The following is a 16106-nucleotide window of genomic DNA, read 5'->3' on the forward strand; positions in this document are numbered from 1 at the left end:
GTGAACAGAAAAAATATCTTGGGCCCCAAAATAACTAAGCTAAAAGGAAAACTCAAGCTGGAAATTGCTTAGCGAAAACCTGCCTCCCATTCTATTCAAAGTTATCTCTCTGCTCACTGAGATAAATGCGTATCTGACTGTCTCCTTCGGAAAGGCAAATCAGAAACTCAAAAGAATGCCACTGTTTGTCTCTCACCTATCTGGAAGGAAGCCCCCTCCCAACTTCCAGTCTTCCTCCCTTTGCTTCAAGTTGTCCCACTTTTCCAGACTGAACCAATGTACTTCTTACATATATTAATTGATGCCCCCTGTCTCCCTAAAATGTATAAAACCAAGATGTGCCCCGACCACCTTGGATACATGTCATCAGGATTTCCTGAGGCTGTGTCATGGCATGTGTCCTCAACTTTGGCAAAAAAAACTTTCTCAATTAACTGAGGCCTGTCTCAAATTTTGAAGGTTCACAGTACTAATGAGAACATTATATTTGTATCATGCTTAACAATTTACAGATTTATTTAACATTCATTTTCCTTTTGTACCCAGTGGTACAATTTCATGACTGAAGCATTTGGATGCTAATCATCTTATTTTTTTTCAGAAAAAGAAAACCTAAGCAAACAATATGATTAAAAATCTCAGCTAGCTGGGCTTTTGAAATCTATGTATTAAAACAATAATTTAATTCATTGCCTTTTAAGCTATTTGGCTGCAATGTTGAATAAGAAACCACAGATTTGCTCTTCTGTGATATGTTAGAACATGAAATAGCCAGGTAAACACAACAAGGTGGAGGCCTCATTCCATGTGGGCCTATGCTAATTTTCTATGCATTTAGGAGATCATAAAAACACCAAAACTAAGCCAGGCCATGGTGGCTCAGATCTGTAATCCCTGGACTTTGGGAGGCTGAGGCTGGCAGATCATGAGGTCAGGAGTTCAAGACCAACCTGGTCAATATAATGAAACCCCATCACCACTAAAAATACAAAAATTAGCTGGGTGTGGTGGTGTACACCTATAATCCCAGCTGCTTGGGAGGCTGAGGCAGGAGAATCACTTGAACCCAGGAGGCAGAGGTTGCAGTGAGCCAAGATTGCACCACTGCACTCCACCCTGGACAACAGAGCAAGACTCCATCTCAAAAAAAAAAAAAAAAAAAAACCCCAACAGGCTGGACATAGTGGCTCACACCTGTAATCCAAGCACTTTGGAGGCCAAGGCGGGCGGATCACCTGAGATCAGGAGTTCAAGACCAGCCTGACCAACATAGTGAAACCCTGTCTTATAAAAAAAACAAAAACAAAAACCAATAAATAAAATAACAACAACAACAAAACCACCGAAACTATAAGCCAATGTGCATTGACTGAAATTTAAAAAAATAAAAATATACACAAAGAAAACTATTTTTGTTCATACAAATGTTTTATGAATTTTGTAATTTTTATAAGAGGCAGAATCTTGCTATGTTGCCCAGGCTGGAGTGCTACAGTGTTACAGAACAATCATTACACACTGAAGACTTGAACTCCTGGGCTCAAGTGATCTTTCTGCCCTCAGCCTCAGGTGTAGCTGGGACTACAGGTATGTGCCACTGTGCTCAGCTTTTATAATTTTCCTCCAGTTGAAAAATGGACAAATGTAAGACAAATACCTTAATCTGAGTTAAGCATAGCTGAACTCCTTTTTTTTCTTTACCAATTCTATTATTGACACAGCTTGTCATTCTTGGATCTATTTGGAAATCCTCAGAAATAGACTTACTCTGAGTGAAACTGTTGTAGTCGAGTGAGCATAGAAAGTCAACACCAAGACAAAAGCATGCCAGATTGCAGGGTCTGTATTGCCGGCGGCCACGGAGGACTCACGTCTCTCCAACCCGTGGCCCCGAAAGGAGGGTGTCAAGACCTTTTATACCTGTACAACCACCTCGGAAGTGAGGGTGAGGGGCGTGGGTGGAAGTGAGGGGCTTCGGACATTCTGAGGGCTAGTAGATTCTGTAAATCACCTCCTGGGTGGAGATGAGGGTGAGGGGCTCCGGACACTCCGAGGGCCAGGGGACTTCTGACATTCTGATTGTTACTTAAGCAGTTCACAAAAATCAAGATAAGCATTTGTTAACACATTGTCTGCGTAGCATGGAGATTACAAGTCACAGGGGCCAAGATGGCATGGGTTTGGACTGCTTGCCGGTCACATTTAAGTTACAGAGAGCAGTTTCGATGGAAAGCTGAGGTGTCGTTGAGGTATGCAGTTTTATAGGGCTTTACCATGTCACAAAACCACATAGTTGAACTAAAAGGTTCCTGTTACTGGTCCATGGTAGATGTCCATGTGCAGCTTTAGATGGCATTTGGGGTAGAAAGAATAGAATTGATTCTCTTTGGTCACATTTGCTACTGAAGGACTCTTGACATCACTGCCATCTTGGTCGTCAAGTTATGGCTAGGTAGAGAGACATAACTGAGCTTTACTTTAAAAATTCAGTTATTTATTTATTTCAGAATCACTGTACAATTGCATAGCAATAGACACATTTTACAAAAATGGAGATTAAAACGCTGTAAGAGCAATAGCAATGACAGGTGTACTCATGTGAGAAAATCACAAAACTTTTAACTTAAAGAACAGAGATTAATCAAGCGTTGCAGGTTTATACAACATATTAAAAGTATTCACGCTGGATCTGTTTAAATAATAAACATCCATGTGTGGTTAGTGTGTGGATACCAATCATTCATATATGATGAGGGGTAGAAAACCTGAGACTGAAGCAGAAGTGGCCTGGAGAAACAGACCTCTCTCAAACACCGAACTGCGAAGGAAGAGGTGTTTATTATTATTATTACGGCCGGGAGCCAGGCGACAATTTGTCTAAATGACTACACTCTCCTAACAAAGAGAAGCTTTGCCTTTATATAGGCATATTCTCCAGATATTACACATGAAAGAATCTTAGGTTTACAGCCTTAGAAATTACAAGTGAAAGGGTCTTGGGTTTACAGCTTTAGAAATCACATATGAAAGGGTCTTGGGTTTACAGTTTTAGAAAGCACATGTGAAAGGGTCTTGGTCATGGAGGAGTGGGATGGGGTTTTGATCTTGTTTAAGTAAAAGCAATGTCTTCTGGAGAGATTCCCCCACACCATGCCTGCTATTTACAGGAACCTGATTTAGGAGGCCAGTCGGCCATCCTTTTTTTCTAATGAAATGCAGTGATCCTAGATGCCTGGGTCTCCTTGTCATGATGATGCAGAAAAACTTTCAAAGTGACCCCAGGCACACTAAACCCTTTAAAAGTGAACCCCAGGCAAACATAAAATCAATTAGTAAGACACACACATCAAAGTATACCTTTGTTAAAATCTAACTTAATTGTGGTTTTTAAAGACATGTAAAATGTGTCAGTTTGGTTACCTTTACTGAATTAAGTTAACAAAGGAGTAATCTCCTGTGAATGAGAGCTCTGGGGATTCAAAAATCACTACAATTTCTGTCTCCTCTTTATGAACAGAGATAATGATTACCTTTGCTTACCACACACAACACAATTAAACAACTGAGTATTTCAGCAAGTGACATGCCAGAATTATTATCAGAAATCTAAACAGCAAAGGAAAAAGATAATATAACTAACCCTCGACATGAAGCTCTCCATGCTCTCATGTGAAGACCTGCTTTTTCCTTCAATATGTCTTCTGTTGAGACGTTCACTAAGATTTCCAACAGAAGGTGACACTAGGACTGGCCTTGCAGTAGAAGCAGTTGCTGGATATTTGGTCTTCTCTTTCTCCACAGTAAGCTCGGGACTGACCTCTGCTGTCATCTCCATGGTTCTATGAAGATTACAAAAGACAAATAATTAGTATTTCATTTTTTCCTAAATGATTCCTAAATGACTTCAAGTCTTCTAAAAGTTGCCATAAAAGTAAATGCAATATACTGTAAGCCATATTTTAACTCTGAATATGTGTTAGAGTACACCTACAGTTACAGTTTTAACATTGTTCTAAAGAAGTACATATATTTCTAGGGGGAACAACTACTTGTTTGTTGGAAATCCCCCTAGAAATCATGTTGTACTCCTTAAATATATACAATAAATCATGTTGTACTCTTTAAATATATACAATTAAAAAGTTAAAAGGAAAAAATAAAAGCTAGAAATACTTGTATTTAGTATACTAGAGATTTTTAAAAAACTATCAGTCAAAGACATTTTCAAACAACTGTTTTTACTGCCCTTGTACATTTCACCCAGTATCTGGAAAAAATTGAGCATTTGGCATTGAGGAATCATTCAAGGAGACTTTTCCTAGGGGAGAATAAGACAGCTGAGATCAAAGAGAGCTAAAGCAGCATCAACGAAATCAGCTCCTAACACTGTGGCCCACGCATCAGAGGTGGGGCCTGCCCTTTCTGTCTTCCACACACCCCCTCAGGCTGACCGAGGTGCTTTTTTTTTTTTTAATCACTTAGTAAGTGATACGTCCCTCCAACCCTATGTTAATCATTCTGTACTTCACAAGTGTGTCTTGACGTGGAGCGGAAGAACTATACAGGACACTTCTTCTCAAGGCGCTCTCTAATGATCACAGTCAAGCAAAGGGAATTTACTCAGTGCCAGAATGTGCCCAGAGTTGTCGTACTTGACCCAAGGTTTTCAGCTGCCATCTTCCAAAAATTAATTAAATTCATTAATATTTTGAATTAAGGGAATACTGACAATTTTCATCATGATATCACTGTCTAAATTACGAAGCTTCACAAATATTTAGCAGAAACCCTAATAGATCGGGTTAACTATACAAGAATATTAAGGGGCTGGGGGAAGCCACGTAAAACCAAAAACAGCGGTGACATGAACTGTCCTGGACTAAGATTTTAAAGGTTAAGTTCATTTACTATTTATAATTTACAATGTTCAAAAACTGTACAGTCTAGTTAGCTTTCACTTCCCGCAAATCTCATGAACCTGTCTCACTGGAAGTTATGCTCTGGATGGCAAATTAATGAGCTTACCTTATTCACTATGATTCTGTACACTGACTTATCTTCTCAGTTCATTTGACAAGGATTTTACAACTTGTAATTTTTCTTGGTAGAGTTTCTCATACATTTCCAATTCGATTTTATTTTCAGCTTCCGAAGTTTTTACTCTGGAGTGTTCAGATTGCAGATCTTTGATTGTGAGTTCCAGCCGAGTTTTCTCTGCAGGAATATCATTCACCCTTTGCACTAACTGTTCTTCAGATGCTGCTTGAGTCTAAAATAATTAAAAGGGAACATTTTGAAAGTAATTATTACTTGAATAATTACTGTGCATTTGTTTCCTTTTCTTTGGAGTCAGTTATTCAGAGAACAATTTTAAGTATGTGAAGAAAGAAAGAAGCTCAAGCTTCACATATTTATCATCAGTATCAACTGAATTAATAATTGGTTGTACAACAATCCTCCAAACAATGACAGAAACAAGTTAAAATTTTAAAAATGGAACAATGTAACTTAAAAGCAGTTCACGAGTATGGTATAATTTCTCAATCACAATTTTTTCTTTTTTACTTTTTCTATTAGTCTTCTTGTATGCATACTGGCCTTAGTAATCAATGATTTTCTAGTGAGAATTCTTATTATGGAAGATCAATTTAGTTATAAGAATGTTGGAAACGAAAATATTTAAATGGAGAAACAGATATCACCTGCCTTCTAGAAGTCTGCCAAACAAATTGCTGTAAGAAAAGTACAGAAAACATATACGATGGATATATGCACAATGGAATGTGCAGCGAAACGAATGAAAGCACATTACAGACAAATGAACCAACGTGCAAGAGGAGACTGATTTCCTTTAACTCTTCCACTATCTTCCGTCTTGATCTTTCTTCAATCGGCACTTCATACTGTTCAGCTTCACCACGTTCTAACATTTTTCTCTCCATATAACTTTTGAGATTTACTATTACCTGTTTCAGCTGCTGCATCTCCTCCTCTAGTGTTTGACATTTCTTTTCTAACGCTTTTGTAGAGAATAATATCTGCTGAAGAACTTCATTCTCTGCGTCCAGATCTGGACATTGTGAAGGTGCAGTTTCCTGTGCTTCTGTAAGGTCATCCTGCATGAGTCAAAAAACAATATACTTTGGTAATGAAGGAGGCAGACAGAGGCCGGGTGTGGTGGCTCACACCTGTAATCCCAGCACTTTGGGAAAACGAGGTGGATGGATCAACTAAGGTCAGGAGTTTGAGACAAGCCTGGCCAACATGGCAAAACCCCGTCTCTACTAAAAGCACAAAAATGAGCTGGGTGCGGCGGTGGGTGCCTGTAATCCCAGCTACTCAGGAGGTCCAGGCAGGAGAATGGCTTGAATTGGGGCGGTGGAGGTTGCAGTGATCAGAGACAGTGCCACTGCACTCTAGTGTGGGCAGGAAGAAAATAAGATAAAAGAAAGTAGACAGAGAATGGTCGAACACAAAACTAATCATTTTTTTTTTTTGAGACGGAGTTTCGCTCTTGTTACCCAGGCTGGAGTGCAATGGCGCGATCTCGGCTCACCGCAACCTCCGCCTCCTGGGTTCAGGCAATTCTCCTGCCTCAGCCTCCTGAGTAGCTGGGATTACAGGCACGTGCCACCATGCCCAGCTAATTTTTTGTATTTTTAGTAGAGACAGGGTTTCACCATGTTGACCAGAATGGTCTCGATCTCTTGACCTCGTGATCCACCCGCCTCGGCCTCCCAAAGTGCTGGGATTACAGGCTTGAGCCACCGCGCCCGGCCCAAAACTAATCATTTTTTAAATGAATTCAGTTGCAATAAAATATTACCTATACTGTTGTAGATTCATAAAAAAACAGACCCTTGGATTACTCAGAAAATTAAAAACAAAGTTAAAACCACCAGAATTCACAAAAATATATTCTTTACTCTCATCATTTTTTCCACATAACATTTGGATTTGATCTTAAACTTCTGTTTTTCTATGATCATTTCATGGCTTTCCTCCTTAAAATGGCTCTAAGTCACCCCCTTAGCACAAGTCTCTTACTCCTTTAACCCACTGTCATCCTCTGTAATTTGCATGGAAGGTTTAGGGGCGTCATATTAAATTATTTGAGCCTCAGTCAAGACATGGCTCCCATAATAAGACTCTGAAATTAAGACTCTAATAAATCATGAAAAAAAGTGGATTCCAGCACCACAAACCTCTTGCTGAACTTCAAGTGCCTTAAGTTAATTTGAATTACATTTCAAAAAGTAATGACACTTGGAGTTAAGAAGCAATCACATCTCCCAGTATAAAAGTTGAATGGCAGGATCCGTACTGCTTTTCTGAATAAAAATGCCTAATTTAGTAGCACGGTCTTGTAATTCGTTGCTGCTTTACACGAAATAAGAGAGCACATTAAACGATGACAACAAAAAAATCTCACTGAAATTTCCGTGGTGCTGAGTTGGAAAGAACTGCTTTCCTTTAGAGGAAATGACTAGGACTTTTTTATTTTAAAAAGGTAAGTGAAGTGGTGGTTTTGAAACATCTGCAAATTGCTTGCCACTTCTCCCGTGACATTCCCTCTCCTGAATACAAGCTGGCATTAATAACTGGTTTCTCGTGAACATAATGTGGCAGAACTGCTGTGTGACTGCTAAGGTTGGGTTACAAAATGTCATACAGCTTCCACCTGACTCTCTTCCTCTAGGGACTCTAGTCCTTCAAATGTAGCCAACACGCTGTGCGAAAGCCCAAACTACATGGTGAATCCTCACATAGGTGGGTGTTTGAGTTGTCTTCTCTACCTAATGTCCGCCAAAAGCAGCTTCAAATGCCACAAAGGTGAATGAACAAGCCTTTAGATGATTCTAGTCCGCAGCTTTAAGTCACCTCAGCTGATGCCAAGTAAAGAAAAAGTGAGCTGGCCCCACTGAGCCTTGCTTATAACTGCAGCTTATGAACAAAATAGATGTTGTTTTGAGACATGACATTTTGTTACATACCAAGAAGTAACTGATACAGATACGGACACTACATATAGACTGCATAACAACAAAAACTACTCAACACGTAGGATTACCACTGGACCAGGAGCTCAGCAGAAGTTAAAAGGACCTACAGAAGAATAAGCATGAAAACAAAAAGAGTCTTAAAGTGACTGTGAGTGGAAGCCTGATGGTCCTCGAAGAGGCGGGTAGGGAGGTTTTAAGGATAGTGAAGAAAATGATACTGGAACCCGAAGGCAAGGACACTTACTACACAGCTGCAAATGGAAACCAAAAGCATGCAGGAGCAGCTGTATTTCTATCAGACAAAATACATCGTAAGTCAAAAAAAAAAAAACATAAAAGAGAAAAAGAAGGTCATTACATAATAACAGGATCAATTCAGCAAGTATACAACGGTCATAAAGGTATATGTACTTAACACCTGAGCACACAGATATATAAGACAAACATCACTGAAACTAAAGAGACAGACAGTCCCCAGTACAAGAGTAGATGAGGACTCCATCACCTGACTTTCAGCGCTGTAAAGATCATCTAAACAGAAAATCGACAAAGAAACATCAAAATTAACTGCACTGCAGACCATAGGGACCTAGCAGACACTTACAGAACATTTCATTAAAAAGCTGCAGAATACACATTCTTCTCATTAGCACATAGAAAATTCTAGAGAATAGACCATATACTGAGTTTAAAAACTCCTAGGAATCAAGTATCTTCTCAAACCACAATAGAATAAATATAGAAATCAATAACAAGGACAAAAATTTTGGAAACTCTACAAACACATGGAAATTAAACAGCATGCTCCTGAATGAACGACTGGGCCAATCAATAAATTAAGAAAAATTTTTTTAAAAAATCTTGAAACAAATGAAAATGGAAAAAACCAACCCCTATAGAAAGTGACAAAAGAAGCACTAAGAGGGCAATTTATAGCAATTAACAGCTACATCTACAAAAGGGAAAGACTTCACACAAGCAACCTAACAATGCACCTTAAGAAACCAAAACAGCAAGAACAGACCGGAAACTCAAATGTAGTAGAAGGAAAGGAATGATAAAGGCAGGGCAGGACCGAATGAGGTAGAGTAAGAAAACAAAACCAACAATACATCCTTCAAACTAGAAGATGGTTTTAGGAAAAGACAAACACAACTGATACACTGCTAACTATATTAAACAAGAAAAAAGAGAAACAGAGAAGGAGATATTAAAACTGACACCAAAGAAATACATGGGGTCATGAGAGACTATCGTGCACAACTACGTGCCAACAAACTGAAAAGCCTAGAGAAAGTGGATACATTCCTGGAAGTGCATAGCCAGCAAGAACGAACCAAGAAGAAATGGAAACCTGAACAGACCAAGGAAAGGTTACGCAATTGAATCGGCAGTAAAGTTTCCCAACAAAGAAAAGTGTAAAGCTGGATAACTTGACTGCTGAATTCTATTAAACTTTTAAGGAAAAACTAACAGCAGTGTTTTGCAAATTATTCCAAAATCTTCCTAGTTTATTCTAAAGGTCAGTATTACTCTAAGGCCAAACCCAGACAAGGACACACACAACAGAAGGAAACTACATGCCAATATCCCTGAAGGATACAGACACAAATTGTCAAAGAAATAAAGGGGATCCAAATTGGAAAACAGAAAGTCACACTGTCTCTCTGTGCACATAAAAGAATTCAGCAGGCCGGGTGTGGTGGCTCTCGCCTATAATCCCAGCACTTCGGGAAACCGAGGTGGGTGGATCACAAGGTCAAGAGATCAAGACCATCCTGGTCATCATGGTGAAACCAGTCTCTACTAAAAATACAAAAGTTAGCTGGGCGTGGTGGCGCGCGCCTGTAGTCCCAGCTATTCAGGAGGCTGAGGCAGGAGAATTGCCTGAACCCAGGAGGCGGAGGTTGCAGTGAGCCGAGATCGTGCCATTGCACTCCAGCCTGGGTAACAACAGCGAAACTCCGTCTCAAAAAAAAATTAGCTGGGCATGGTGGCGTGTGCCTGTAATCCCAGCTCCTTAGGAGGCTGAGGCAGGAGAATTGCCTGAACCCAGGAGGCGGAGGTTCCAGTGAGCCGAGGTTGCGCCATTGCACTCCAGCCTGGGTAAGGAGAACGAAACTCCATCTTAAAAAAAAAAATTAGCTCGGCATGGTGGCCTGTGCCTGTAATCCCAGCTCCTTAGGAGGCTCAGGCAGGAGAATTGCCTGAACCCAGGAGGCGGAGGTTGCAGAGAGCCGAGATCACGCCATTGCAGTCCAGCCTGAGTAAGAAGAGCAAAACTCCATCTTAAAAAAAAAAAAAAAGGATTGCTATTTTCGTACTCATCTCCGGAGTAGGGTTTCTTCTCCTGTCCGCTACAAAGTAAAAGATTGCTATTTTCGTATATATCTCCAGAATATACCAACTCCTCCCCTGTTCGCTGCAAAGTAAAAGATTGCTATTGCCTTACTCACCTCCGAGATACTCCAGGGTCTGCGGGAGTTTCCTCCCCTAACCATTTCAACTTTTTTGGATTCTCGCTCTTCCATGCCTCCCTCTTCCTTTTTCCATTGCCAGTTCCCTGATGACAGTTACTGGCTTTCCTGAATGGAATCCTGGGCCTATCCCTCACCCCCACCTTCACTTTCAGCCAGTTTGAAACCATTTGGCTCCGTTTTTTGGCAGAACAGTCACTGTCATTGTAAAGTTTTTAGATCAATAAAGTCAGTGGCTTTCATGGAAAAAAAGGAAAATTACAGCCCAATATTTCTGATGAATGTAGACACAAAAGTCTCAACAAAATATTAGCAAATGAAACCCAGCAACACATCAAAAATTTACTTCACCACAATCAAGTAGGGTTTATTCTTGTGATGCAAGGTTGGTTCAAAGTACACAAATCAATAAATGTTTCACCACATAAACAGAATGGAAAAAAAAATATGATAATCACAAAACATGCAAAAAAGCTTTCAATAACACCCATAATCCCTTCATGAAAAAAAATCAACACATTAGGCATCAAAAAAACAGACCTCCAAATAATAAGGGCCACTTTGTAACAAACCTGCAGCTGAAATCACAGAATGGGCAAAAGCTTGAAGTGGGCGCTGAGTGCAGTGGCTCATGCTTGTAACTCCAGCATGTTGGGAGGTGAAGACAGGAGTATCACTTGAGGCCAGGAGTCTGAGACCAACCTGGCAACACAGTGAGACCTTGTCTCTATAACATAATAAAGAAAAAATTTAAAGAAAAAAGAACAAAAAAAGTTGGAAGCATTCCCCTTGACAGCTGGAACAAGACAAGAATGCCCCATCTCACCACATCTATTCAACACAGGACTGGAACTCCCACCTAGCCAGAGCAATCAGACAAAAGAAAGAAAGAAAAGGCATCCAAAAAGGAAAAGAAGCCAAACTATCTCTCTTTGCTGATGATCTGATACTATACGTAGAAAACTCTAGAGTCTGCCTGTTTATCCTGGAACTGATAAATGACTTCAGTCAGAATGCAAAACTCAATGCAAAAATATCAGTAGCATTTCTATAGACCAATAAAGTTCAAGCTGAGAGACAAATCCAGAATGTAATTGCATTTACAACAGCCATACACAAAAAAGCAAAATACTTAGGAATGCATCTAACCACAGAGATGAAATGTGTCTAAAAGGAGAACTACAAAACACTGCTGAAAAGTCATGACACCAAATAGCAGACACCAAAAAAATGCAAAAACATTCCATGCTTACAGATTGGAGCAATCAGTATCAGTAAAATGGCCATACTGCCCAAAGCAATCTACAAATTCAATACTATTCCTTATCAAACTACAAAGGTTATTTTTCATAGCATTAGAAAAAACTATTCTAAAATTTCATACGGAACCAGAAAAGAGCCCAAACACCCAGAGCCATCCTAAGCAAAAAGAGCAAAACCTGACACATCACACTGCCCAACTTCAAACTATACTACAGTAAACAAAGGCTACAGTGAACAGAACAGCATGGGACTGGCACAAAAACAGACACACAGACCAATGGAACAGAATAGAGAGCCCAGAAATAAAGCCACAAGCCTATAACCATTTGATCTTTGATAAAGCGCAACGGGGAAAGGACTCCCTGTTCAATAAATGGTGCTGGGATGACTCGCTATCCATACACAGAAATATGAAACTTGACCCCTAGCTATCACCACATATAAAATGAATGAAAGCTGAATTACATTCTTAAAAGAAAGACTTCTAACTATAAAAACCCTACAAGAAAACCAAAGAAGCATACTATTTGAAATCAGCCTCTGAATATAATTTATGAATAAGGCATCAAAAGCAACTGCAACAAAAGTCAAAATGAAAAATTGGGACCTAGTTAAACAAAGGAGCTTCTGCGTAGAAAAAGGAACCATTCAAGAGACTAAATAGGCAACCTAAATCATGAAAGAAAGTATTTACAAGCTATGCATTAAACAAAGTTCTAATATCCAGAACCGATAAGAAACTTAAATCAACAAGCAAGAATTTAAAAAAATATATAAAAGCGGGCAAAATACATAAAGAAACATTTCCCAAAAAAAGACAGAAAAGCAGAGGGCAAACATGAAAAAAAAGCTCATCTCACTAATCATCAGAGAAAAGCAAATCAAAGCCACAATGATATGCCATCTCATACCAAACATAATGGCCATCGCTAAAAAGGCAAAAAATAAGCAACATTGACCCAGATTTTGGCAGAGTTGCTACAGCGAAAAGGGAATTCGAATACACTGCTGGAGAAAATGGTAAATTCATTTAGCCACTGTGGGAAGCAGTTTCAAGATTTCTGTCATGGAACTAAAAATAGAACTGCCTTCAACCCAGCAATCCCATTAGTGGGTTAAATACCCACTCCCTCCCAGAAATCATTCTACCAAAAAGACACATGCACCCATATGTTGGCTGCAGCACTATTCACAATAGCAAAGATATGGAATCAATCCAGAAGCACATCAATAGTGCACTGGATTAAGAAAATGTAGCACACATAAAATATGTAATACTATGCAGCTATAACAAGAACAAAATAATGTTCTCTGCAAGAACATGGATGTAGCTGGAGGCCATTATCCTAAGCAAACTGATGTGGAAACAGAAAACCAAATACTACATGTCTCACTTGTCAGTGGGACCTAAACATTGGGTCCACATGGACATAAAGAGGGGAGCAACAGACACTGGGGACTACAAGAAGAGGGATTGAGTTGGGACAACAGTTGAAAAATGACATGCCAGGTACATGTTCACTACCTTGGTGATAGGTTCAATTGTACCCTAAACCTAACCATTATGCAATATACCATTGTAACAAACCTGCACATATACCCCCTAAATCTAACATAAAAGTCAGAGGTGGTGGCTCACACCTGTAATCCCAGCACTTTGGGAGGCCGAGGCAGGCAGATCACGAGATCAAAAGATCGAGACCATCCTGGCCAACATGGTGAAACCGTCTCTACTAAAAAATACAAAAATTAGCTGGGAGTGGTGGTGCACGCCTGTAGTTTCCAGCTACTCAGGAGGCTGAGGCAGGAGAATTGCTTGAACCCAGGAGGCGGAGATTGCAACGAGCCGAGATTGTGCCACTACACTTCAGCCTGGGACCCGAAGACAGAGCAAGACTCTGTCTCAAAAAAAAAAAAAAAAAAGAAAGAAAGAAAAAAAAAAAAGAAAAAGAGAAAGAAAGAGAAAAAATAAATAAGATGAAAATTACAACTTGCAACAAAAAACACCAATAACATTCTTCACAGAAATGGAAAAACAATCCTAAAATTTATATGGAACCACAAAAATGCTAGACTAGACAAGCCAAGAGTGAGGGAAAAGGACAAAGCTGGAAGCATCACTCTACCTCCTTGAAATCTACCTGACTTCAAATATATTATAAGCTTATGGTAACCAAAAAAGCATGGTCTTGGTATAAAAAACAGAAAATTAAACTCTATTCAGTGGAACAGAATAGCGAACCCAGAAATAAAAGCACATATTTATAGACACTGGATTTTCAACAAAGGTGTCAAGAACATACATTGGGGAAAGAACCCTCTCTTTGACAAATGGAGCCAGGGAAACCCGATATTTGTAAAAAGAAGAATAAAACCAGGTCCCTATTTTTCACCATGTACAAAAATCAACTCAAAATGGATTAAAGACTTAAACATGAAATCCAAAATTATAAAACTACAACAAGAAAATACAGGAAAAATGCTTCATGACACAGGTCAAGGCAAAGATTTTAAAGCTAAGTTATCACAGGAATATGCAAAAAAAGCACAGGCATGAAAACAAAAATAGACAAGTAAGGCTATTTTAAAATTAAGTTTCTTCACAGCAAATCCTTTGTTGAACAACCAACAATCTGTAATATGGGAGACAATATTTACAAATCTATTCATCTGAGAAAGGTCTAATATCTAGAATATACTAGGAACTTAACACAACAGTTACTAATCCCCCTAATGTGGACAAAGAATTTAAATAGACATTTCTAAAAAGAAGAGGTGCAAATGGCCAACAAATATATGGAAAAGTACTCAACATCACTGACAGCAGGAACATGGAAATAAAATTCCAAATGAGACATCGTCTCACCACGGTTAGAATGGCTACTATATATATATTTTTTAAAAAGTTAAAAACCCTGGTGAGGTTGGAGAGAAAAAGAAAACTCTAAACTAGTATAGCCATTATGGAAAACTGTGGAAGTTTCTTTAAAAACTAAAAATACAAATGTCATATAATCCAGTAATCCCACTACAATTTATCCAAAAGAAAGACATTCAGTATATCAAAGGGATACCAGTATCCCCATGTTTACTGCAGCACTATTCACAATAACCAAACTACAGAACCAACCTAAATGTTCATCAATAGATGACTGTGGTTGTGAGTAAAGAAAATGTGATACACTGGGGTCTGTTGGGGGAACAGGGGAGGGACAGCGGTGGGTGGGGAGTTCGGGAGAGACAGCATGGGGAGAAATGCCAGATATAGGTGAAGGGGAGGAAGGCAGCAAAGCACACTGCAACGTGTGTACCTATGCAACTATGTTGCATGTTCTTCACATGTACCCCAAAACCTAAAATGCAATTAAAAAAAAAATATATATATATATATAAAATAAAATAGAGAAGAAAAAAAGAAAGAAAATGTGGTATATGTACACAGTGGAATACTATTTAGCCATAAAAAAGAATAAAATCATGAACTGACAGCAACATGGATGAAAACATTAAGTGACATTAAGTGAAATAATTCAGGCACAGAAAAATAACTACTGTATGTTCTCACTCATATGGAAGCTAAAATTAAAAAAAAAAGTTTTTGGAAGTATAGAGTAGAATTGTGGGTAACAGAGGCTGAGACAGGTAAGGGGGAGTGGAAGATGGGAGAGGTTGTTTAATGGATACGAAATGATAGCTAGACAGGGGGAATGAATTCTAGTGTTCTTCTGCATTGTAGGGTGAATATGGTTAACTTTTCTTTTCTTTTTTTTTTTTTTTTTGAGACAGAGTCTCACTCTGTCACTCAAGCTGGAGTACAGTGATGCAATCTCAGCTCACTGCAACCTTTGCCTCCACGGTTCAAGCCATTCTGCCTCAGCCTCCCTAGAAGCTAGGATTACAGGTGTGCACCACCACACCTGGTTTGGTCAACTAATAGTTTTTAAAAGCTAGAGGATTGGATTTTCAAAGTTCACAGCACAAAGAAATGGTAAATGTTTGAGGTGATGGATATGTTAATTAGTCTTATTTGACCATTACACATTGTTTACACATATCGAAATATCACTGTGTATACCATAAATATGTACAGTTATACAAGTCCACAAAAAATAAAAGGAAGCCAGCTGTGGTGTCACAGGCCTGTGATCTCAGCTACTTGGAAGACTGAGATGGAAAGAATTCCTGAGCCACGGTGGTCAAGGCCAGCCTGGGCAACATAGCAAGACACCATGTCTAAAAAAAGATACATAAATAAAAGTAAAAGCAAAATAATTCATCCAATACATAGACTATGGGTGAAACTTAATGGCTTGCTTCTAATGAACAGAATGTGTTAAAAGTGATAAAACGATGTTGCTTCCTA

At 39.0% G+C, this 16106-nt stretch overlaps 1 protein-coding gene across 12 annotated transcripts in view; it reads right to left on the minus strand.

Annotated features, from left to right (window-relative positions):
- The window catches only part of LOC100387117 (coiled-coil domain-containing protein 144A), a 106336-nt gene that overhangs the window by 24279 nt on the left and 65951 nt on the right, over positions 1–16106 (minus strand). For 11 of the 12 annotated variants that reach the window (XM_078374436.1, XM_078374447.1, XM_078374440.1 and 8 more), the window contains 2 exons: positions 5967–6116; positions 5096–5269 (listed from right to left, as the gene is read on the minus strand). Coding sequence is in view for 1 of the 12 variants with exons in the window: in XM_078374441.1 (XP_078230567.1) it covers positions 5054–5269; positions 5967–6116 (366 nt within the window). In the remaining 11 variants the exon portion in view is untranslated. Of the gene's footprint in view, positions 1–3640; positions 3840–5025; positions 5270–5966; positions 6117–16106 lie in introns of those variants that run through there. The other variant, XM_078374441.1, reaches the window with a different exon arrangement.

This window comes from Callithrix jacchus, chromosome 5, assembly GCF_049354715.1.
Source record: "Callithrix jacchus isolate 240 chromosome 5, calJac240_pri, whole genome shotgun sequence".
NCBI classification, from domain to species: Eukaryota; Metazoa; Chordata; class Mammalia; order Primates; family Cebidae; genus Callithrix; species Callithrix jacchus.